Consider the following 23228-nt stretch of genomic DNA (forward strand, 5'->3'; position numbering starts at 1 on the left):
CCTGCCCCCACAGCCCCGTTCCTGCCGCCCTGGCACTATTAAAAAGGTTTTTTTGGGGGTGGGGGGGACACAGACACACGCCAGGGCCGGGACCCCAATGGTTTTGTGGGCTCTTTGGGGAGGTGCGGCCGTGCCAGGCAGGCGGCTTCTCCTCCACGCACAGCTGCTTGGGGGGGGGGGGGCTGTGTCTCCAAAAATCGGTCCTTCCCCTCGCCCCCCCCTGCAGGAGGCATTTTCGGAGATGAGGGCACCAGGCCCCGCTCCGACAGCTGGGAATCGCGACCTCTCCACGCCCAGGCTTTCTGTGGTGCCCCCCCCTGGCTCCCCGGAGTTAATTAACCCCCCAGGAAGCGTTGGTACTCGAGAGAGAAGGGTTTTTGGTCCCCAGCCCCGGTGTGCACGGGGCTGGGGTTGGGGCTGAGCCCCCCCGGTGGGTCCCAGAGGTGCCACCGCCGGGCTGTCGGGCATTGCGCTGCAGGAGGGCGCCGGGCTGTGCCAACACAGCCTCCTCCTGCCAGGCCCCGCAGCTTAATTAGCCTCGTAATTAGCTCCCTGGCAGGGCTGCGTGCCTGGAGCCCGGGCTGGGAGCAGCATCGACGCAGCAGGGATTGCCACGGGGGTGCTGCAGGCGGCGCAGGATGGGGCCAGGCGCCCCCCGCGGGGCTCAGCCTCTCCGTATCGTCCCCGGTGTTTGGGGTGATTTATCCCACTCTTAGGGCACAAAAGGGGATTTATTGACAAAAATCCCATCCCCATAACCGTGCAGGGGGGGATCCAATCACGGCACATGGTGCAGGATGCAGCCGGGGGGGGGGACGAGCCCCCTCCCTATCTGTGTCCCCTCCATTTGGCACGGAGACCCCAAAATTCTCATCCGCTGCCCGGCCAACACGCATCACTGCACCCCCCCAGGAGGAGAAGGATTTATTTGGGGGGGGGATAGGGGTTAATCCCCACTCCCCCACGGCCCCCTCCAGGTTTCTTCAGGGCAGGGGGGGGGGGGGCCAAGCCCTCGGCGCCCAGGAGGGCGCGCGCCGTGCTGCGCCAGCTCCCGAGCGCGGCAATTAAGCAAAGGCAATAAACAGAGCTGACAGCAGGGCCCCAGAGGGGCCGGGGGGGGGGGACAGCAGGAGGGGGGGCCAACACCACAAGCACTATTTATGGCAAGAAATTCAACGCTGGCCCCGCACGGGGCAGAGGCGCAGAGGGGTGCGGTGCGGCACCGGGGAGCGCGGCGATGCCCCAGGCTTGGGAAGGGGAAAAAAAGCCCCCCCAGACCCCCCCCTCCTGCTGGGAGCAGGGTGAGCGGGATGCCCACCTGGCTCTCTGCTGGCTTTTGGGTTTTTTTTATAGCTCCCACAGCTTTTTTCCACCCTGGGATGGGGCTGAGGGGGGGTGCGGGGGGCGGATTCCCGTCCCTTTTACAGCCACCGCTTGCGTCCAGCTGCCACCTCGCCGTCACCCTGCTGTCGTGCCACCGCTGTGGCTTTCCTGGGAGGGGACAAATGGCTTTGGACCCTCGTCCCCAAGCCCTCCAGCCCCCCAGCACCCGTTCTGGTCCCGCTCGGGCTCTGCCTCGTCCCCCCGGGGGGGGGGCGCAGCGGGGATGCCGGGCACATGCAGCCGGCACCCGGCCGAGGCCTGGCTGTATTCTACAGTGCATGTGTCTCCAGTGTTACTGAGCGGCTGGAGATGCAGCCCTGTTGGAATCACAGCCAGAGCCCAAATCTTCAGCTCCCACCGGCGCCGGATCCCAGCACCCGGAGCCCCCCCCCAAGGCCTGGAGACGCCCAGCAGAGCGGGGAGCCGTGCGCAATTGTGCCAGGCGCACGCGCGTGTCTCGGGGCTGCTCCCCGTGCCCCCTGCTTCTGCACGGGGCTGTTCCTGGGAGGCATCCGCCAGCTCTCGGCACGTACGAGCTCTTTGGTTCCCCTCCTCCCCGCTCTCTCCCCTTCCTCCCTCCTGGTTCATCTTCCCCAGGATGATTTATTGCCATGCGAGTGAGTTCTCCGTCCTCGCGCTGCTCGCCCTCGTGCACCCCCTGCCATTTCCAGCCCCATTTCGTGCCCTGGGGACGTGGTGTGGGGTCAGTGGGTTCCCCTTCGGTGACACTGCTCCAGAAAGAGGGACACAGGGCTGGGTGTCCCTGCCGAGGGGACAATTTCAGCCCCCTCCTCCCCAAACGCCACCACCGCAGCTCCATCCCCGCTCCACGCGCCCCATCCCAGCAGCTGCTTGGGGCGGGAGGAATTCGGGAGCCCCAAATTTGCACCGGTGTTGCCCAGGGCATGGCACGACCCCGCCTGGGGTTTGTGCCACGTGCTGGGACATCGGGGACCCGGGGTGGCCAGCGGGTGGCCGTGCCCTCACCGTGCACTTCGGGAAGGTGGCCGGGGCGCAGCACGTGGCGGTCGGGGATTTTGCCAGGTTTCGGTGCCCACAAAAGCTGCTAAAAAATTAAAATTCCACAGCTGCGTCGGCTGTCGGGGCCGTGGAAGGCAGGAGCAGGCTCGGCTCGTTTTTATTCATGCAAAGAAATCAAAGGCGTAAATAAAGCCGGCCGGGGTCAGCGCGGGGGACCCGGCTCTGGATTTATCGGCACGCGGCCGCCCTGCTGCTGCTCCCAGCCGGTGCTGGGGTGGTGCTGGTGGCACTGGTGCAGGCACTGGTGTGGTGCTGGTGGTGCTGGTTTGGTCGGAGCAGACACCAGAGGGGCTCACACACGGCCACGTGCGGCTCCCTGCGTCAGTGCCAGCCCCGTGTCACACCACATCCTGGGCTGCTCGCCTGCCCAGTGCTCCCAGTACGCCCCAATCCAGCAGGATGGCCGTTTGCACGGTCACAGGGGCACCCCAAAAAAAAAGAGGTGGCCGCCCCCCCACCTTCCTGCAAGCTGCAGCCCCCAGCAGCCCTCTGCAGTGAGGTGGCACCGGGGTCCCGTCCCCGTCCCCATGGGGTGCCCCCGGCACCGTGCGCCCCCCGGGCGGGTGGCATCACCCACTGGGGATTTGGGGATTTTGGGGCAAAGGGGAAAAAAAACCACTGTGGTGACGTCAGTGACGTCGCAGCGGTGACCACCTCAGCCCCCTCCCCGTCGTGTGTCCCCCCCCCCGTGTCTGCTCTCTCCCCAGGACGCCCTGCTGAGCCTGGGGGCCGTGATCGATGTCTCCAGCCTGCGGGACGCCCTGCGCGATGCCGTCCTCTCCCTGCTGCCCAAAGTGGTAGGTGGGGACCCCCTGACCCACCAGGACCCCTGAGCTCCTCGTCCCCTTGCTGTCACCCCCCCTGCCAGCAGCAGGTGGCATTTGCCAGGGGCTGAGCCCCTGCGTTGTTTTTGGGGTCAGACCGTGCCGCAGCAGGAGGGTGCTGGCGTGCCCGGTGACGGGGTGGGGGTGTCCCCGGGGTGCTGGTGTCCCCGGGGTGCTGCTGGCAGCCTGGCACCACGCACACCGTGCCAACACCATGCCCCAGCCAAGCAAAACTCCCCCCTGATCCCCAGCTCTGCCTCAGTTTCCCCCCTTTGCCCCATCCCCCTGGGATCCTGCCGCTCTCCTCCCTGCGCATCCCCGCACGCCTCCGGTGTTATTTCTGGGCGCCGAACACGCAATTGCTGAAACCCTCGGCCCGGAAAGTCTGCTGAGATCCGGCCTTTGCCCGCCGCCGAGGGCTCCAAGAGCTCGGGGCCATCAACCAGGGAGCAGCTGGCACGGAACAGACCCGGAGCCACGGCCCCTGACGTGTCCGCGGCACCGCAGCACTAAATCACCCCGCCGCGCCGCCGCTGCGCGCGTTATCTCCCCCGCTGGCAGCTGATAATGGGATTTCATCGCCCGGCGCTGCCATGAATTACCTTTCCCTCCCTCCCTTCACCCCTCCCCGGGGCGCTGGAGCGTGCCGGGGCCGCTTGGTGAGGCTCTGCTGCCTCCTTCTTCCCGGGCGTTGCGAGGTTTTGGGGGTCCCGTGCCAAAGCTGGGGGGCTCTCGGCTTCGACCTTGCCTGCTGCAGGGTGGTGGAGCTCCTGGAAAAATGCTCCTGGGGAAACTGAGGCACGCCGTGCCAATCCTGGGGGGGCTTCTGGGGGGGGCTGAGAGGTTTGCAGAGCCAGGAGGGGGGCACAGGGAGGGCTGCAGGGGGAGCAGCCCCCAGCCCCACGCGGGGTGCTGGGTCCTGCCCCGTGCCCCGTGCACGGGAGCGCACTGAGGCTGCAGGGGGGGGCTCACGGAGGTGCTGCTGCCCCCCCCCTTCCAGGAGCACGTCTACATCTACCTGCTGGATGGGGACACCCGGCTGACCTGCGACGACCCCCCCCACGAGCTGCCCGCCGAGGGGAAGCTCAGGTGAGCCCCCCGTGGACCCCTCCTTGGGGCAGGACCCCCACCGTGCCCCCCACTTGGAGCCTTTGGGCCCCCCCGAGCTGTGCTGTGCGCCCCCAGACCCCTCTGTTCTGCTGCGAGCCCTGCTGGGCTGCGGGTCTGGGATGAGCCACGCGCATGCACACACCCCGTGCACGTGTGCACACCTTGCACACGCCTTGCACACACAGCCACATATGTGCACTGCTCAGCCAGGCATGCACAGACACACGGATACATGCACTGTGCATGCACATGCATGCACTCGGTGCATGTGCACACCCCCTGCAGGCCGTGTGTGTGCACACTGTGCACATGCACCGTGCATGTGCAAGCACACATGCATTGTGCACACGAGCATGCACATACACAATGCACGTGCACACACACCATGCACATGCATGCACATTCAGTGTGCACACACACAATGCACATGCAGATGTAGATGCATGCACACTGTGCACACACACACACTCACTGTGCAAGTGCACACACCATGCACACGCATGCACATTCACCGTGCACACGCATGCACACACCATGTACATGGATGCACACTCGCTGTGCACACGCACACATGCACAATGCACATGCAGATGCAGATGCACACTCGCTGTGCACACGCACACTCCTTGTGCATGCACACCCTGTGCTCATGCATGCACACCCCATGCACACACACACACACCATGCACACCCCATGCACACGCATGCACACTCCCTGTGTGCACACTCACTGCACACACGTACCCACACACTCCATGCACACGCATGCACACTCCCTGTGCACACCCCCCCGTACCCCAATCCCTCCCCAACCACTTGCACACCCTTTTTCCTCCCCCCTCTTACCCCCCACCCCAAATTTTTAGGCTGCCCCCACCCCACAGCTGTCCTGTCCTCATGGCTGGGGGTCCCCTGCTGCTGCCCCCCCCCCAAGCTCCTGCAGCCCCCCGCTCACTGGGTCCATCCTGGGGGTCCCTTATTGGGGCCAAAGCAGGGGGACACATCCTGGGGGGGGGGTCCAAGAGAGGCTGGGAGCAAAGCAGCCTCCGGGCGGGGGTCCTGGGGTGGGAGCCCCCCACCCGGCCTCACGGGGGGGGTGGCTCAGGGTGCCCCATGTCCCCCCCAGGGATGCGGTGCGGAGGCAGAAGCGGGTGGAGTGCGGGGGGCTGCCCCCCGCCGAGCTGCAGGGCCAGAAGCTGGGCCCCCTGGCTGCGCCCCTCGCCCCCGGCACGCAAGGTGGGGGCTGCACGGGGAGGGGTGGGGAGAGGAGGGGGCAATGGGGGGGTGGGAAATGGGGGTGGGAGGGAGGGAGGGAGGGGTGGAGGGGTGGGTGGAGGGATGGATGGATGGATGGATGGATGGATGGATGGATGGATGGATGGATGGATGGATGGATGGGTGGAGGGATGGACGGATGGATGGATGGGTGGATGGGTGGATGGGTGGATGGGTGGATGGATGGATGGATGGAAGGAAAAAAGGATGGAGGGATGGAGTGAGGGATGGAAGAATAGATGGATGGAGGGATGGAGGGATATAGGGATGGGTGGAGGGATGGATGGATGGAGAAAAGGATGGATGGAGGGATGGATGGATGGATGGATGGAAAAAAGGATGGATGGATGGAAGAATAGATGGATGGATGGATGGAGGGATGGACAGATGGACGGATGGATGGATGTAAGGAAAAAAGGATGGAGGGATGGATGGATGGGTGGATGGGTGGATGGGTGGAGGGATGGAGGGACGGATGGACGGATGGATGGATGGATGGATGGATGGATGGATGGAGGGATTTAGGGATGGATGGATGGAAAAAAGGATGGAGGGATGGAGGGATAGATGGAGGGATGGATGGAGGGAGGGAGGGATGGATGGGTGGGTGGGTGGGTGGGTGGATGGGTGGGTGGGAGGATGGATGGAGGGATGGATGGACTTGGTTACTTTGGGGACTTTTTAGTGTTAGGTCAGAGGTTGGACTCGATGACCTAGAGGTCTCCTCCAACCTAGAAATGCTGTGATTCTGGGATTCTGTACGGCTGGCTGGCTGGCTGGGTGGACGGATGGGTGGAGGGAAGAAGGGAAGAAGGGAAGGAGGGAGGGATGAGGGTGCACGGGTGACGAGGTGGGTGGGTGGCTGGATTTATGGGTGGGTGTGGGTGGATAAGGGGGTGGGTGGGTGGGCAGATGGGTCGGGGACGGATGGATGGATGGGAGAAGGGATGGATGGGTGGGTGGAGAAATGGACGGGAGGGGACCGCACGGAGTGGGTGGGTGGGCACCGGGGGGCTGCACACACAGGGGGTATGAAGGGGAGGGGGGGACACCCAATCTGAGGGGTCGGTGCCACCCCTCCAGCACCCCCCCGGGGCTGAGCCCGCTGTCTCCTTGCAGTGCTCATCATCCCGCTGGTGGACAAGGACAGCGGGGCCGTGGTGTGCGTCCTCCTGGTGAGCAGGGGGGGGGGACAGAGCTGGGGACACCCCCCCCAAACCCCTGGGGACACCCCCCTGAATCCCCTGGGGACACCCCTTGGTTGGGACAGCAGGCACCCGAGCCGCGCCCCAAAAACGCATGGAAACCACCACCAAAACCTCACTTCTCCTCCCCAAATTGGGGGGTCTGGGGGTGCCCACGCGCCTTTCCCAAGCCCCCAGCGTCCCCCCGCTGCCCCCCCAGGTTCACTGCAGCCCCCTGAGCGACTCGGACGAGCAGAACCTGCGCGCCCTGGAGCGCCACGTGAGTGACCCCAACCCCTCCACGGTGCCTCCCATCCCCTGGATCACATCCAAACCCCCCTCCCCAGCTCCCTGACGCCCCCCACCCCAATTCCCCGCAGACCCTGGTGGCGTACCGGCGCGTGCAGGCTCTGCAGAAGCTGCAGCCCTGGCCGCAGGTCAGCCTCTCCACCAGCTCCTCGCAGACCTCGCTGGCCAAGGCGGAGAAAGCTCCCGAGGGCAGCTACAGCGAGCTGGACTGCAAGATCCTGCAGCTCTGCGGTGAGGGCGGGGGGCGCGCAGGGTGGGGGGCACATTGGGGGGGGTGCGGAGAGGGCAGGGTGCTGAGCCGCCCCTCTTGCAGGCGAGCTGTACGACCTGGACGCGGCCTCGCTGCAGCTCAAGGTCATCAATTACGTGAGTAGCTGCCCCCCCCCCCGAGTCCCCAAAAATCACCAAACAGCCCCCAAATTGAAATGAACCCCCCCCCCGTCTCCAAAACACGGTCATCAGTAGGGACCAGAGTGAACGGCCCCGGAGCTGTCAGGAGTCTCCAAAGCTCACGGTGCCACCCCAGGCATGAGGATGGGGAGGAGGTGGCACGGGGGGGGGTCCTGCTCACCGTTTCCCCCCCCCATCCTTAATTAGCAGCAGGGTGCCATCAGTAGGCACCAGGGTTAACGCGCCCAGCCCCAGCGGAGAGGTCCCAGGGGGGCACCCCGCTCTTTCGGGGGTCCCGGGGTGCTCTGGGGAGGGGTTAGGGGCCGGATCCTGCCCTCTGGGGGGGGGGGGCTCGGGGCAGGTTGGAGCACCCACGGCTCCCCTCGTGTCCCCCCCCCTCAGCTGAAGCAGGAGACCCAGTCGCTGTGCTGCTGCCTGCTGCTGGTCTCGGAGGACAACCACCAGCTCTTCTGCCAGGTGGGTGCCCCCCCAGACGGGCTCCCCCCGTGTCCTGGACCCCCCAAATGTCCTGGACCCCCCCCAGGGCCATGGCACCCCCCCAGAAGCTCAGCCCCGTGGCCCCATCTCTTTTAGGTGGTGGGCGACCGCGTCCTCGAGGAGGAGATCAGCTTCTCGGTGAGGGCACCCACGGGTGCCAGCTTTGGGGACACGGGTACCCCGAGGGGGGGCGATGCTGGCGTGTCCCCCCCTGCCCTATTTCAGCCCCCCCTCTGCCCACAGCTCACTTTCGGGCGCCTGGGGCAGGTGGTGGAGGACAAGAAATCCATCACCTTGAAGGACATCAGCGAGGTGGGTGATGAACCTCAACCCCACAGGGCACCCTTGGGTGCTGGGGGTGACCCCTGCCCACCCCTTTTTGCCCCCCTCCCCTCTTTTTTTTTTTTTTTTTTTTTTCCCCCTTGCAGGAGGAGCACAAGCAGCTCAACAGCATGCTGGGCACCGAGGTCACCTCCATGCTCTGCGTCCCCGTCATCAGCCGTGCCACCTCCCAGGTGGTGGCCCTGGCCTGCGCCTTCAACAAGCTGAGCGGAGAGAGGTGAGGGTGGGCTGGGGGTGGCCAGGATCCAGTCCTCGCCCCCTCCCCTCCCCCCAATTTCCCTCTGGTGGGCGCTGAGCCGGTGTCCCCTCCATCCCCGGGGGTCTCCGTCCCCCCAGTTACACGGAGAGGGACGAGCACAAGATCCAGCACTGCTTCTGCTACACCTCCACGGTGCTCACCAGCACGCTGGCCTTCCAGAAGGAGCAAAAGCTCAAGTGCGAGTGCCAGGTGAGCCCCCCCCCCGGCCCCCAGCTGGATGCACGGCACCCATGGGTGCCCCCCCTGCTGCTGATGTCCCCTCTGTCCCCACCAGGCCCTGCTGCAGGTGGCGAAGAACCTCTTCACGCACTTGGGTAGGTGCCCGGGGAGCACCCCTGGGTGACGGTGGCACCGGGGTCCCCTGTCCCTTCTGGGGGGGGGGACGTGGTGCTGTGCGCCACCAGCCCTAACCCTGCTGGTCGCAGGAGGGCACCCCTGAGCATGCACAGTGCTGGCTGCTGGTGCACGCATGCACAGACTGCGTGCACGTAGCAGCATGCGTGCACATTGCACTGCTGCATGCACACAAACCATTACAGGCACGCACGCTGCTGCACGTGCACCAATTCATGCACACACACTGCTGCATGCACCTGTACTGCTGGGTGCCTGCACGCATTGCAGTGTGCACCCGCTGTGCGCACAGCAATGTCTGCATGCATGCACGCAAAACTGCACACAAGTGGCCTGCTGCATGCCCATGCAGTGCTGCATGCATGCACAGCAGCATGCACACACCCCCTGTTGCACACACCTGAATGGCTGTATGCACTTCTGCATGTGTGTGCACATCTGTGTGTGCACACACATGCATGCATGCATGCGAGCTGCATACATGCATGCACACACTGCTGCATAAGCACACACACACTGTTGCATGCACACACGCCACATGCATGCACATACACACTGCTGCACAAGCAAACACACTCTGCTGCATGCACATGTACCACGTGTATGCATGCACACACTGCTGCACAAGCACATGCACACTGCTGCAGGTGCACATACCATGTGCATGCACACGCACTGCTGCATAAGCAGGTGCACACCACTGCATGCACATATGCCACATGCACGTGTGCACACTGCTGCACAAGCACACGCACACCAGTGCATGCACACGTGGCACATGTGTGCACGCTGCTGAATAAGCACATGCACTCTGCTGCAAGTGCACGTGCCACATGCATGCATGCTGCTGCACAAGCATGCACACAGTGGTGCACCCCGCTGCATGCACATCCTGCTGCATGCACACCCTGCTGCAAGCACACACCTCGCTGCATGCACAGCGCTTGTTGCAGACTGAGCGGAGACCCCCCCTCATTACACACATGGGTGGGGGGCTTCCCGCTGGTCTGGGGGGCTCCCTGCCTGCAAACCTGCACGGGGGGCACCCTCCCCATGCCCCCCCCTAACCCTTCTCCCCGCTGCAGACGACGTCTCCGTGTTGCTCCAGGAGATCATCACGGAAGCCCGAAACCTCAGCAACGCCGAGATGTGAGCGGGGACCCCAGGCGGGGAGGGGGACACGGGGGGGACATGGGGGGGACCCTGGGGGGGGTGTCCCATGGGTGCGAGTGCCACGGTGGCCTCTTGCAGATGCTCCGTGTTCCTGCTGGACCGCCTCAGCCACGAGCTGGTGGCCAAGGTGTTCGACGGCGGCGTGGTGGATGACGAGGTGAGGTGGGCTGCGGGGGCAAGCGGCACGATTTTAAGGAGATTTAGGGGGATTTTAGGCTCGGGGTGGGCCGTGCCAGCTGCCCCTGAGCCTCTCCGTGCCCACAGAGCTACGAGATCCGCATCCCCGCCGACCAGGGCATCGCGGGGCACGTGGCCACCACGGGCAAGATCCTGAACATCAAGGACGCCTACTCGCACCCCCTCTTCTACCGCGGCGTGGACGACAGCACCGGCTTCCGCACCAGGAACATCCTCTGCTTCCCCATCAAGAACGAGAGCCAGGGTGAGGGCATTGTCCCCTGCACAGGGGTACAAGCCTGTCCCAAGCATTAGGGAATTGCATTGTCCCCAGGACATGGGCACGGTCCTGTCCCCAGCACGTGGACACGATGCTGTCCCCAAAATATGGGCACAATCCTGTCCCCAGCACGAGGACATTGCATTTTGCTCAGCACACGAGCACAATCCTGTCCCCAAAACCTGGGCACAATCTTGTCCCCAGCACATGGACATGATCCTGTCCCCAACAAAGGGGCACGATCCTGTCCCCAAAACAAGGACACAGTCTTGTCCCCAAAACATGGGCTCAATCTTGTCCCCAGAGCATGGGCACGATCCTGTCCCCAGCACAAGGGCATTTCATTGTCCCCAGCAAAGGGGCATGATCCCATCCCCAGAACAAGGACACGATCTTGTCCCCAAAACATGGGCACGATCCTGTCCCTAGAGCATGGGCACGATCCTGTCCACAGCACGACAGCATGACATTGTCCCCAGCACATGTACACAGTCATGTCCCCAGAACATGGGCACAATCTTGTCCCCAGCACATGGACACGATCCTGTCCCCAACAAAGGGGCACAATCCCATCCCCAAAACAAGGACACAGTCTTGTCCCCAAAACCTGGGCACAATCCCATCCCCAGCGCATCGCACCGTCCCCAAACCCACCCCCTGGGCACAGCACCATCCCCCAGCACACTCTGACAGCCCCGTGCCGTGGGGTGGGGGTCCCAACCCGCCCCCACCCTGACCCCAATGTGTCCCCAGAGGTCATCGGGGTGGCCGAGCTGGTCAACAAGATCAACGGGCCCTGGTTCAGCAAATTCGACGAGGACCTGGCCACCGCCTTCTCCATCTACTGCGGCATCAGCATCGCCCACGTGAGTGCCTGGGGGGGGGTCCCCGGGGGGTCCCCGGCTTGGGGAGGGGACACGTGGGGATCGGTGACGTGTCCGGAGGGGGGGTGCTCGCCCTCAGTGCGCCCACGCCCCCCCCGTTTGCCCCCCCAAGTCCCTGCTGTACAAGAAGGTGAACGAGGCGCAGTACCGCAGCCACCTGGCCAACGAGATGATGATGTACCACATGAAGGTGAGGGGTGTCCCCCCCCCGGGGGGCGATGCGCCCACGGGGAGGGGGTCCCCTGCTGGATGGGACCCCCCCCCGGTGTCAGCGTGTTGCCCTTGGGGAGGTGGCACCGAGCTGTTGGGGTTCTTGGCATCAGTCCCAGGGGAATTTTGGGGATGCCCTGGGTGCTGTGCCCGTGCCGTGGTGCTTGTTGGAGTGATCCAGGGGACATCTGGGGACCCCCTGGGTGCCATACCCATGCCGTGGTGCTGCCTGAGGTGCCCCAGGGGAATTTTGGGGACCCCTTGGGTGCTGTAAACATCCCGTGATGCCTGTTGGAGTGACCCAGGGGACATTTGGGGACCCCCTGGGTGCTGTGCTCATGCCGTGGTGCTGCCTGAGGTGTCCCAGGGGACATTTGGGGATCCCCTGGGTGCTGTGCCTGTGCCATGGTGCTGGCTGAGGTGTCCCAGGATAATTTGGGGACCCCTTGGGTGCTGTGCCCGTGCCGTGGTGCTGCCTGAGGTGTCCCAGGGGACATTTGGGGACCCCCGGGCACTGCGCCCATCCCATGATGCTTGTTGGAGTGACCCAGGGGACATTTGGGGACCCCCTGGGTGCCGTACCCGTGCTGTGGTGCTGCCTGAGGTGCCCCAGGATAATTCGGGGACCCCGTGGGCGCCGTGCCCGTGCCCCCCAGGTGTCGGACGACGAGTACACCAAGCTGCTGAGCGAGGGCATCCAGCCCGTGGCCACCATCGACCCCAATTTCGCCAGCTTCACCTACACGCCCCGCTCCCTGCCCGAGGACGACACCTCCATGGTGAGGGCTCGGGGGGGGGGAGAGGGGGGCCGGTCCCCAAAAAAACACCCTCATGGGGTGAGCCGGGGCGGGGGGCGGGGACGCGGGGATGCCCCCTTTTTGCCCACCCCCATCCCCTCCCCAGGCCATCCTGAGCATGCTGCAGGACATGAACTTCATCAACACCTACAAGATGGACCGCCAGACCCTCACCAGGTGGGGGTCGCGGGGACGAATTTTGGGGTCTTTGGAGGGGCTGAGAAGCCCCCTCCTCACCCCCCCATCATCCTCCAACCCCCTCCAGGTTCTGCCTGATGGTGAAAAAGGGTTACCGTGACCCCCCCTACCACAACTGGATGCACGCCTTCTCCGTCTCCCACTTCTGCTACCTGCTCTACAAGAACCTGGAGCTCGTCAACTACCTGGAGTACGGCCGGGACCCCTTCCCCTAAAAAATAAAAAACCCCCCCCGGGGTCTCCCCGCCCTCCCGCCTGCCTCAGTTTCCCTCCTCCTCCTCCCCTTCCCCAGAGACATCGAGATCTTCGCCCTCTTCATCTCCTGCATGTGCCACGACCTGGACCACAGGGGCACCAATAACTCCTTCCAGGTGGCCTCGGTGAGAGCGGGTGTTGGGACGGGGGGAACGGGGCACGGGGACACCGTGGGGACATGGGGGGGTCACCCAGCGGTGATTGTGGGGGTGTGCTCTGAGCTGGGATGGCCCGGGGTGGGGTTAGGGCAGGGTTAGGGTTAGGGTTAGGGTTAGGGTTAGGGTTAGGGTTAGGGTTAGGGTTAGAGTTTGGGTTAGGGTTAGGGTTAGGGTTAGGGTTAGGGGTTAGTGTTAGGGGCAGGGGCAGGGGCAGGGGCAGGGTTAGGGGTTAGGGTTGGGGCAGGGGCAGGGTTGGGGTTAGGGGTTAGGGTTAGGGTTAGGTTTAGGGGTTAGGGTTAAGGTTAGGGTTGGGGTTAGAGGCAGGTTAGGGTTAGGGGCAGGGGCAGCAGTAGGGTTAGGGTTAAGGTTTAGGGTCAGGGTTAGGGTCAGGGTTATGTTTAGGGGTTAGGGTTAGGGGTTAGGGTTAGGGTTAGCGGTTAGGGTTAGATTTTACAGTTAGAGTTAGGGTTAGGATCAGTGCCAGGGTTATTGTTTGGGTTAGGGTTAGGGTTAGATTTATGGGTTATATTTAGGGTTTGGGTTAGGGTCAGTGCCAGGGCTACTGTTAGGTTTAGGGGTTAGTTTTAGGGTTAGGGGTTAGTTTAGGGTTAGGGGCAGGGGCAGGGGCTAGGGGCAGGTTTAGGGTTTGGGTTGGGGCAGGGTTAGGGTTAGGGGCAGGGGCAGCGGTAGGGTTAGGGTTAGGGTTTAGGGTCAGGGTTAGAGCCAGAGTTATGTTTAGGGGTTAGGGTTAGGGGTTATGGTTATGTTTAGGGTTTAGGGTTAGGGTTCAGGTTAGGGTTAGGTTTAGGGTTAGGGTTGGTTGGGGTTAGATTTATGGGTTACAGTTAGGATTTGGGTTAGGGTCAGTGCCAGGGTTATTGTTAGGGTTATTGTTAGGGTTAGGGATAGATTTAGGGGTTAGCATTAGGTTAGGGTTAGGTGTTGCATTTAGGGTTAGGGTTAGGGTTAGATTTATGGGTTAGGGTTAGATTTATGGGTTAGGGTTAGGGTTAAGGTTAAGGGTTAGTTTTAGAGTTAGGGTTAGGTTTATGGATTGCATTTAGGGTTAGTATTAGGGTTAGGGCCAGGATTAGGTTCATGTTTAGCGGTTAGGTGTTACTGTTAGGGTTAGGGTTATGTTTAGGGTTAGGTTTAGGCTTAGGCTTAGGGTTAGTTTTAGGGAATAGGGTTAGGGTCAGGGTCAGGTTTGGGTTTAAGATCGGTTTAGGGTTAGTGTTAGATTGTGGTTTAGGTTTAGGGTTGGGTTTAGGGTTAGAGTTAGGCTTGGTTTTGGGGTTAGGGTTGGCTTTGGGGTTAGGGTTAGGGTTGGGTTTGGGGTTAGGGTTAGTTTTAGGGGATAGTGTTAGGGTCAGGGTCAGGTTTAGGGTTCGTATCAGGGTCAGGAGCAGCATCAGATTTTGTTTTAGGTTTAGGGTCAGGGTTAGGGTTAGGTTTAGGGTCAAGGTCAGGGTCAGGTTCTGGGTCAGGCTGACCCCGGCTGCCCCTCCTTGCAGAAATCCGTCCTGGCAGCTCTTTATAGCTCCGAGGGCTCAGTCATGGAGGTAAAACCCCCCCCAGCCCTACTCTTTGGGGGTTTTGGCAGCGGCTTCCCCCTCCCCTGACTCACGGGGTCCTCCTGACGCCCCCCCAAAACCCGTGCGCCCCAATCCCAAACCACGTCCCCGCTCCCCCCGCAGCGCCACCACTTCGCCCAGGCCATCGCCATCCTCAACAGCCAGGGCTGCAACATCTTCGACCACTTCTCCCGCAAGGTGAGCCCCCCAAAAACCCCCTTTTCCCCCCCAAAACCCCCTTATTCCCCCCAAAACCCCCCCCACGATGCCACGAGCTCCTGCTGGGGGTGCTGAGCCCCGTGACCCTATAGGATTACCAGCGCATGCTGGACCTGATGCGGGACATCATCCTGGCCACCGACCTGGCCCACCACCTGCGCATCTTCAAGGACCTCCAGAAGATGGCAGAAGGTGGGGAGGGGGCTGCCCGGACCCTCCCGGGGGGGTCCCGTTGTCCCCCAAGGTTGTAGGGTGGGCACAGGGTGGGTCGGTCGCGGGGCACCCCGCTGCGTCCCCAAAGGGTGCCGAGGGGGCTCGCCCCATCGAGGCTGGTGGGGGGTCCTGGATGTCCCCAGAACCTTCTCGTGGGGGCACTGGGGGTCCGTGGTGACCCCCCCAGACCCAAATCTGTCCCCCCCGCAGTCGGCTACGACCCCAAAAACAAGCAGCACCACAGCCTGCTGCTCTGCCTGCTGATGACCTCCTGCGACCTCTCCGACCAGACCAAGGGCTGGAAGACCACCAGGAAGATCGCGGTGAGCGGGGACCCCCCCCGGGACCCCCCCCCCAAAAAAAAAACCCCAATTGCCCCCCAGGGTCTGCCCCATACTGGGTGCTCGCACCAGCAGAGGACCAGCAGCCCCCCAAGGGACGCCCCCTGCGCCCTGCGGGCCCCAGAGCCACGTCCCCCAAATCCCGAAAAAAAGGGGGAGATGTTCCCCAAAAAGGGAAAATTGTTCCCCAAAAAGGGGGAATTGTTCCCCAAAAAGGAGGAATTGTTCCCCAAAGAGGGGGAATTGTTATCAAAAAAAGGGGAATTGTTCCCAAGAGGGAGGTGTTTTTCCCCCAAAAGGGGGAATTGTTCCTAAAAGTGTGTTGTTGTTACCTAGAAAGGGGGAGTTTTTCCCCCAAACAGGGGAATTTTCCCAAAAAAAGGGGGAAATTTCCCAAACCAAGGGAATATTTCCCCCAAATGGGGAGTTGTTTCCCAAAAGGGGGAATTGATCCCAAATAAAGGGGACTCGTTAACAAGAAGTGGGGAGTTGTACCCAAAAAGGGGGGATTTTTCCTCATAAAGGGGAATTGTTCCTCCAAAATGGGGAGATTTTCCCCAAAAGACTGGGAATTGTTCCCAAAAAAAGGGGAGTTGTCCTCAAAAAATGGGGAATTGTTACCAAACAATGGGGTATTCTTCTCAAAAAAAAAAGGGGGAATTTTCCCCAAAAGATGGGCATTGTCACCTAAAAAGGGGAAATTGTTCCCCAAAAGGGGGATTTTTTCCCCCAAACGCAGGAATTGCTCCGAAAAAAAGGGGGAACCGTTCCCAAAAGTGGGGAAATTGTTCCCCAAAAGGGGGAATTTTTCCCCCAAACGCGGGAATTGCTCCGAAAAAAAGGGGAAATTGTTCCCAAAAGTGGGGAAATTGTTCCCAAAAGGGGGATTTTTTCCCCCAAACACGGGAATTGCTCCGAAAAAAAGGGGGAACCGTTCCCAAAAGTGGGGAAATTGTTCCCAAAATGTGGAAATTGTTCCCCAAAACGGGGGAATTTTTGATAAAAAAGGAGAACCGATCCCCCCAAATGGGACTCGTTCCAAAAAAAAAAGGAGGAGCCGTTCCCCAAAAGGGAAATTATCCCAAAGGGGTGGGTGGGTGGGGAGGGGGCACCCTGGTGATGTGTGTCCCCCCCCCGTGTGGTGTCCCCCCCCCTGTCCCTTGCAGGAGCTGATCTACAAGGAGTTCTTCTCCCAGGGAGACCTGGTAGGTGGGGAGGGGGCTGCACCTCTCCAGCGCCAAGAGGGGGGCTCGGATTAAACTGGGGGGGCTCAGTGGGTTTTTTTTTTATCGGAGGGGGTCGCGCTGACCCCCCCCTTGTTGCTGCTGCAGGAGAAAGCCATGGGCAACCGCCCCTTGGAGATGATGGACCGGGAGAAAGCCTACATCCCCGAGCTGCAGATCAGCTTCATGGAGCACATCGCCATGCCCATCTACAAGTGAGCCCCCCCCCCACCTCCCCACCTCACCAAAAAACCCCCGTTTTTATTCATTTTTATTATTTTTTTTGGGGGTGGAGACGCTCCCCCTTTCTCCCCCCTTTCCATCCCGATGTGGGACGGGGGGCGCCGGGCGCAGCGCTCTGTAGGATTTTTTTTTGGGGGGGGGGATTTTTCCAAGCAGCGCAAACCTCTGGTCCCACTCCAAAAACCCCAATATTGAGGGTTTTTTTCCCCAACCCAGGCTGCTGCAGGATCTGTTCCCCAAGGCGTCGGAGCTGTACGAGCGGGTGGCCAGCAACCGGGAGCAGTGGACCAAGGTGTCCCATAAATTCACCATCCGGGGCTTGCCCAGCAACAACTCCCTGGATTTTCTGGACGAGGAGTACGACCCCCAAGCCCCCGACGCCCAAATGAACGGCTGCCTGGACGCCGAGGGGCACCCCGAATCGGGGGCCGAGTGAGAGCCTTGTGGGGTTAAAAGGGGGAAAAGGGGGGGGCGTCAGGGCCAGGGGGAGGCGGTGATGGAGAGGAGAGCCCCCCAACCCCGCAGCCCTGCGGACCCTTCCTCTTGATTTTTGGGGGTGAAGGGGGGATTTTGGGGGGATCCGCGGCGGCACGGTGAGCGCCGGCACTGTGTTGGTGGAGCTATGGGGTCGTGGTGCGCCCCCCCCCTACCCCGTTCTGGGTGACCGGACCCCTTGTTTGGGGTGGTATTTGGGGACGGGGGCATTTGGGGACACTGTGGGGTCAGGGTGGCTGTGCCTCGGGCTGCTGGTGCCACCCCGGTGTCCCCATGGTGCTGGTGGGGAGGACGTGGGGACGGCTTCCCTCGGCAGCCAGAGGTGGGGAGGATTTGGGAACACCCCCCCCCCAGCACCTCCAGGCAGGCTGACCCCAAAAACGGGGCACGGGGATGCCATGGGGTGGGTGAGGGGAGCACTTGTGGGGTGGGGGAGATGGGGTGCTGGGGGGCTCTCGGCTACGGGGCTGGGCACCCCAAAGGGATGGGGACGGTGCCACGGCCGCTGGCCCTGTGTCCGAGCGACCCCAAAAGAGGAGAGCAGAGGGCACGAACGCTGCCCCCCCATTGTGATGGGATGATTTGGGGACAAACCACGGCTTTTGGAGAGCCAGGGGCTGGCGGCAGGAGGGTGGCACCGGGAGCAGGATGCGCACGGGGTGCCCCCAGCCCCACTCCTCGCTCTGCCCACGCCCCCCATGGACCCCCCAAATCCCCCCCAGCGCCCTACACCAGCACCTGGGGGCTGAGGGACCCCCGGCGCCGCCCCCCCCAGGGATTGCCCTCTCCTGGTGGTCCCCCCGGCCCTACAGACCACCAGGGATGCACTGGTGGCCCCCGCTGGTCCCTCTGGTCCTATATGGCCCCTGCTGGCCTTGCAGGGTCCCCCCGCTCCATCAACCCACCCTGCATGGTCCCTGCTGGTCCGCAGCCCCCCCCGGTCCCATCCACGGCCCCCGCGGTCCTCAAAATCCTACAGAGCATGGACTGATGGCCCCCGGTGGTCCCTCTGGCCCTACAGACCCACCGTGCATGGACCCTGCTGATGTCCCGTGGTCCCTCCAGTGCATGGACCCCCCCGCCATCCTTCCGCGGCCCCCCCCGGTCCTACAAACTGCTGTCCCTAAACTGGGGTGGCCTCCCCAGGTCCTTCAGACCCTACAGACCACTTGTATGGACGCTGGTGCCCCCCTGGGGTCCCTCTGGCCGTGCGCAGACCCCACAGGTCCCCCCCCTGCTCCCTCCTGCCTGCAGCCCACCCTACCCGGCCCCCACCGTCCTGGGGGGGCTCTGCCCTAATCCTACAGCCCAGAAAAGAGCCCTGGGGGGGGGTCCCACAGCCCCCTGTTCCATGTCCCCAAGCAGGAGCCACCCCAAAGAGCTGTGGGGTCGGGCTGGGGTGGTGCAGAGCACTGGGGGGGCCGGTGTGCCATGGGGTGGCCATGGGGTGGTTATAGGATGGCCATGGGGTGGTTATAGGATGGCCATGGGGTGGTTATGGGATGATGATAGGGTGGTTATGGGGTGGCTGTGGGGTGGTTATGGGGTGGTTATGGGGTGGCCACGGGGCCGTTTGCTGCCCACCCCGGGCGCCCCCCTCGCCGTTTACTCCTCTAAGCATCGAGCCGACTGCTTCGGTGTGGGTGCGCCTGGGGGAGCCCCGGGAGACCCCAAACCCCAAACGGCGCCGGTCCCGACGAACTGCGTTCATTTTGCCTTACCTCCTCGGAGTTGCCTTCAGAGAGACGCTTTGGCCAGCCCCCCGACCCCACAGGACCCCCGCCGCCCCTTCCCCGCGGATGCTGGCCGATCGCTTCGCCTACGAGACCCCCCCCCCCCCCCTCAGCCTCCTGCCCCCCTCTCCCCGTGCCGCCGCGGGGCAGGGAGCGACGAAACCAGCGGGAAGGAGCAGACCCCAAAAGGCAAAAAACCAAACAAACAAAAAAAAAGACAAACAGACAAAAACCAACCAACCAAACCCAAACCGATATAGGAGAAAGCCAGCGCGGTGCCAACCCCGCCGGCGGCACCGCGCCCGTCCCTCGCTGGCAGCCGTGGCGCACCACCGGGCGCTGCCAGGAGCCCCTCTTTTGGGGCGAGAAACCAGGTTTTGATGCAAAACGCCCACCCCGTGTGCACGCTGGGTGTTGATTTCTACAGACGTCCCCGGTGCCAGCTCGGGCTGCGCGACGCCGGCACCGCCGTGCCACCGAGGCGCCGGTGCCGCCACCCCGGGGGTGCTCGGAGCCTCCTAAAACCACCCGTGGGTGGCCGCCGGTGGGCACCACGACCCGTGCCGTGCCGCCAGCATCCTGCCAGGCGGAGCTGGGGGTGTCCCACGGCCTCGTGTCCCCACGTTTATGGGATGGCCGCCACCACGGGCGCGTTCCCCAGCCGGTCCCCGGTGTGTGTGCGTGGCCCCGCTTCTGCACCCTGCGCCCACCCTGCGGCACGGGCACCACGCGTGCCCGGCTCACCAGCGGGTGTGCACGGGGGTGTGCGTGGGTGTGCAAAACCTCCTCCAGCTTCTCGGTCCTCTCCTCTCGCCGTGCTGGTTGTGCTGGGCTCAGCGCCTCCTGCCCGGGCGCTGCGGACAGGGCCTGAGCAGGAGACGGTTCTTCTTCTTCTCCTCCTCCTCCTCCTCCTCCTCCTCTTTCCTCCTCCTTCTCCGTCCTTCTCCTTTCTTCTTCTCCTTCTCCCTCTCCTAATCCTAATTATCCTTCTCCTAATCCTAATCCCTCCTCCTCCTCCTTCCTTCTCTTCCTTCTCCTCCTCCTTCCTCTCCTTCTCCTCCTCTTTCTCCGTCTCCTTCTCCTTCTCCCTCTCCTTCTCCTCTCCCTCTCCTTCTCCTTCTCCCTCTCCCTCTCCTTCTTCTCCTTCTCCTTCTCCTTCTCCTTCTCCTTCTCCTTCTCCTTCTCCTTCTCCTTCTCCTTCTCCTTCTCCTTCTCCTTCTCCTTCTCCTTCTCCTTCTCCTTCTCCTTCTCCTTCTCCTTCTCCTTCTCCTTCTCCTTCTCCTTCTCCTTCTCCTTCTCCTTCTCCTTCTCCTTCTCCTCCTTTCCTTCTCCTCCTCCTCCTCCTCCTCCTTCTCCTTCTTCCTCTCCCTCTCCTTCTCCTCTCTTTCTCCTTCCCCTTCCTCTTCCCCTTCCTCTTCCTCTCCTTCTTCTCTTTCTTCTTTGGTATTATTTTTTTGGTCGGTTTTGGTTTTCCTAATAAATTTCATACGTCGATCTCCCCGTGGCCTGGCGATGCTCTGTGGTTGGGGGGGGTCCCCTCAGGGTGCGGTGGCACCAGGACGGACACCACGTACGGGGCACGAGCCCCCCTCTCCTGTGCCCCCCCAGTGTCACCTGGCTGCGTCCCCATCCCCCTGTCCACTGCGACCCCTGCACCACGCCCAGGGGAAACTGAGGCAGGGAGCGGTGTGGGGTTCCCAGTGCACCCAGTGCACCCAGTGCCAGGCTCCCAGTATGGCCAGTATGAACCACTGTACCCAGGGCTGGAGTCCCAGTGCACCCAGTGCACCCAGTGCACTCAGTGCTCCCAGTGTCAGGCTCCCAGTGCCCCCAGTGCCATGTTCCCAGTGCACCCAGTGCTGAACCAGCAGCACACCCACTGTACCCAGGGCTGGATTCCCAGTGTTCCCAGTGCACCCAGTGCCAAGCTCCCAGTATGGCCAGTGTCAGACTCCCAGTGCCCCCAGTATCAGGTTCCCAGTGCACCCTGTGCCAGGTTCCGAGTGTACCCAGTACACCCAGTGCCAAACTCCCAGTACTGTGCTCCCAGTATGCCCAGTGCCAGACTCCCAGTGCTCCCAGTGCTCCCAGTGCTCCCAGTGCTCCCAGTGCTGGGCTCCCAGCAGGGGGCCATGCCCGGTGTACCCCCAGCCACCCGCGTGTGCACGCAGCTTCTTTGCCTTTTGGGGTGCCCATGGGAATAACCTCAGCCTGATTAGCATAGAGGACCTGATTGGCTGCTTTGGTGCAGGAGGTGGGGCAAGTGGTGGCAGCAGCCAATGAGGATGGAGGGGAGGGGCTCCCCGCAGCAACGGCTGGGTTTCATTGGAGGAGGAAATTTGGGAGGGGGTCCCCTGCCCCTGCCCAGCCCAGGGGTGCACTGGGCCCACGTCCATGTGTGTGCAAGGGGCGTGCACGTGGAGGTGTACGTGTGCAAGGGGGTGTGTGCACCCCTCCGTGTGTGTGTGCACACGTGTGGGGTGGGTGTGCAAGGTGTGGTGCAGTTGCATTGGTGTGTGTGCACAGGGGTGTGTGTGCACAAGTGTGTGTGCACAAGTGTGTGTGCACAAGAGTGTGTGTGTGCATGGGGGATGCACCTCTCTTTTTGTGTGTGCACACCAGTGTGTGTGCATGTAGCTCCACGTGTGTGTGCACACTGGTGTGTGCATGTGTGTGTGTGTGTGCAGGCATCTCCATGCATGCGTGTGCCTGGGGGTGTTGCACTTCCCCCTGTGCCAGTGCACGCAGGTGTGTGCAGTCTTGTCCCTGAGGAGCTCTGTGTGTGCAAATGGGGGTGTACGTGTGCAAAGAGGGGTGCATGCATTCCTCCCTGTGTGTGTGTGTGCACAGGGGAGTGCACTGCATGCAGCAGTGTCTGCATGCACACCCCTCCTCGTGTGTGTGTGTGTGCAGAGCAGTGTGTGCACACCCCTCCCTGTGTGTGTGTGCAAAGCAGTGTGTGCATGCATGCCCCTCCCTGTTTGTGTGTCCACAGCAGTGTGCAAACACACAGCTCCCTGTACGTGTGTGTGCAGAGCAGCGTGTGCATGCATGCTCTGTGTGCACAGCAGTGTGTGTGCATGCAGCTCCCTGTGTGTGCATGCATGCAGCCCTGTGTGTGCACAGCGGTGTGTGCACACCTGTCCCTGTGTGTGTATGTGTGCAAAGCAGTGTGTGCATGCACACATCTCCATTTGTGTGTGCACAGCAGTGCATGCATGCATGCTATGTGTGTGCACAGCAGTGTGTGCATGCACGCAGCTCCCTGTGTGCGTGCACAGCAGTGTGTGCATGCATGCTCCGTGTGTGCACAGCAGTGTGTGCATGTACCCAGCTCCCTGTATGTGTGCGTGCACAGTGGTGTGTACATGCATGCAGCTCCCTCTGTGTGTGCACAGAAGTGTGCATGCACGATCTGTGTGTGCACAGCAGTGTGTGCATGCACGCAGCTCCCTCTGTGTGTGCACAGCAGTGTGTATGTGTGCATGCAGCTTCCTCTGTGTGTGCACAGTGGTGTGTGCATGCATGATGCGTGTGTGCACAGCAGTGTGTATGTGTGCACACAGCTCCCTGTGTGTGTGCACAGCAGTGTGTGCATGCACCGAGCTCCCTGTATGTGTGTGTGCACACTGGTGTGTGCATGCACGCAGCTCCCTGTATGTGTGCACAGTGGTGCGTGCATGTATTTTCTGTGTGCACAGTGGTGTGTGCAGGCACGATGTGTGTGTGCACAGCAGTGTGTGCATGCACGCAGCTCCCTGTGTGTGTGCACAGCAGTGTGCATGCATGCTCTGTGTGTGCACAGCAATGTGTGCATGCACGATTTGTGTGTGCACAGCAGTGTGCATGCACGCAGCTCCTTCTGTGTACGCACAGTGGTGTGTGCATGCATGCTCTGTGTGTGCACAGCAGTGTGTATGTGTGCACAGCAGTGTGCATGCACGATGTGTGTGCACAGCAGTGTGTGTGCTCACAGCAGCGTGCCCGCACCCAGCCCTCCGCGCGCGTGTGCGCGCGCGTGTGCACGCCCCTCCCCGGCCCCGTGCGCGCGCACAGCACCGTGCCCATGCACGCCCCTCCCCGCGC

At 62.3% G+C, this 23228-nt stretch overlaps 1 protein-coding gene across 2 annotated transcripts in view; it reads left to right on the plus strand.

Annotated features, from left to right (window-relative positions):
- The window catches only part of PDE2A (phosphodiesterase 2A), a 48841-nt gene extending 28200 nt beyond the window's left edge, over positions 1–20641 (plus strand). For both annotated transcript variants that reach the window (XM_084494221.1, XM_084494222.1), the window contains 29 exons: positions 3132–3221; positions 4249–4337; positions 5485–5594; positions 6753–6808; positions 7038–7097; positions 7198–7357; positions 7440–7492; positions 7919–7993; positions 8111–8152; positions 8258–8326; positions 8443–8573; positions 8693–8804; positions 8890–8929; positions 10055–10118; positions 10221–10299; positions 10407–10584; positions 11353–11465; positions 11596–11673; positions 12350–12472; positions 12597–12667; positions 12756–12878; positions 12981–13068; positions 14616–14663; positions 14799–14873; positions 14987–15086; positions 15318–15430; positions 16615–16653; positions 16780–16886; positions 17131–20641. In XM_084494221.1, the coding sequence (XP_084350347.1) occupies positions 3132–3221; positions 4249–4337; positions 5485–5594; positions 6753–6808; positions 7038–7097; positions 7198–7357; positions 7440–7492; positions 7919–7993; positions 8111–8152; positions 8258–8326; positions 8443–8573; positions 8693–8804; positions 8890–8929; positions 10055–10118; positions 10221–10299; positions 10407–10584; positions 11353–11465; positions 11596–11673; positions 12350–12472; positions 12597–12667; positions 12756–12878; positions 12981–13068; positions 14616–14663; positions 14799–14873; positions 14987–15086; positions 15318–15430; positions 16615–16653; positions 16780–16886; positions 17131–17350 (2706 nt within the window). In that variant the 3' untranslated portion in view covers positions 17351–20641. The remainder of the gene's footprint in view (positions 1–3131; positions 3222–4248; positions 4338–5484; positions 5595–6752; positions 6809–7037; positions 7098–7197; positions 7358–7439; positions 7493–7918; positions 7994–8110; positions 8153–8257; positions 8327–8442; positions 8574–8692; positions 8805–8889; positions 8930–10054; positions 10119–10220; positions 10300–10406; positions 10585–11352; positions 11466–11595; positions 11674–12349; positions 12473–12596; positions 12668–12755; positions 12879–12980; positions 13069–14615; positions 14664–14798; positions 14874–14986; positions 15087–15317; positions 15431–16614; positions 16654–16779; positions 16887–17130) is intronic.
- The last annotated feature ends 2587 nt before the right edge of the window (positions 20642–23228 follow it).

This window comes from Aythya ferina (assembly GCF_964211825.1).
Source record: "Aythya ferina genome assembly, chromosome: 1".
In the NCBI taxonomy this organism is placed as follows: domain Eukaryota; kingdom Metazoa; phylum Chordata; class Aves; order Anseriformes; family Anatidae; genus Aythya; species Aythya ferina.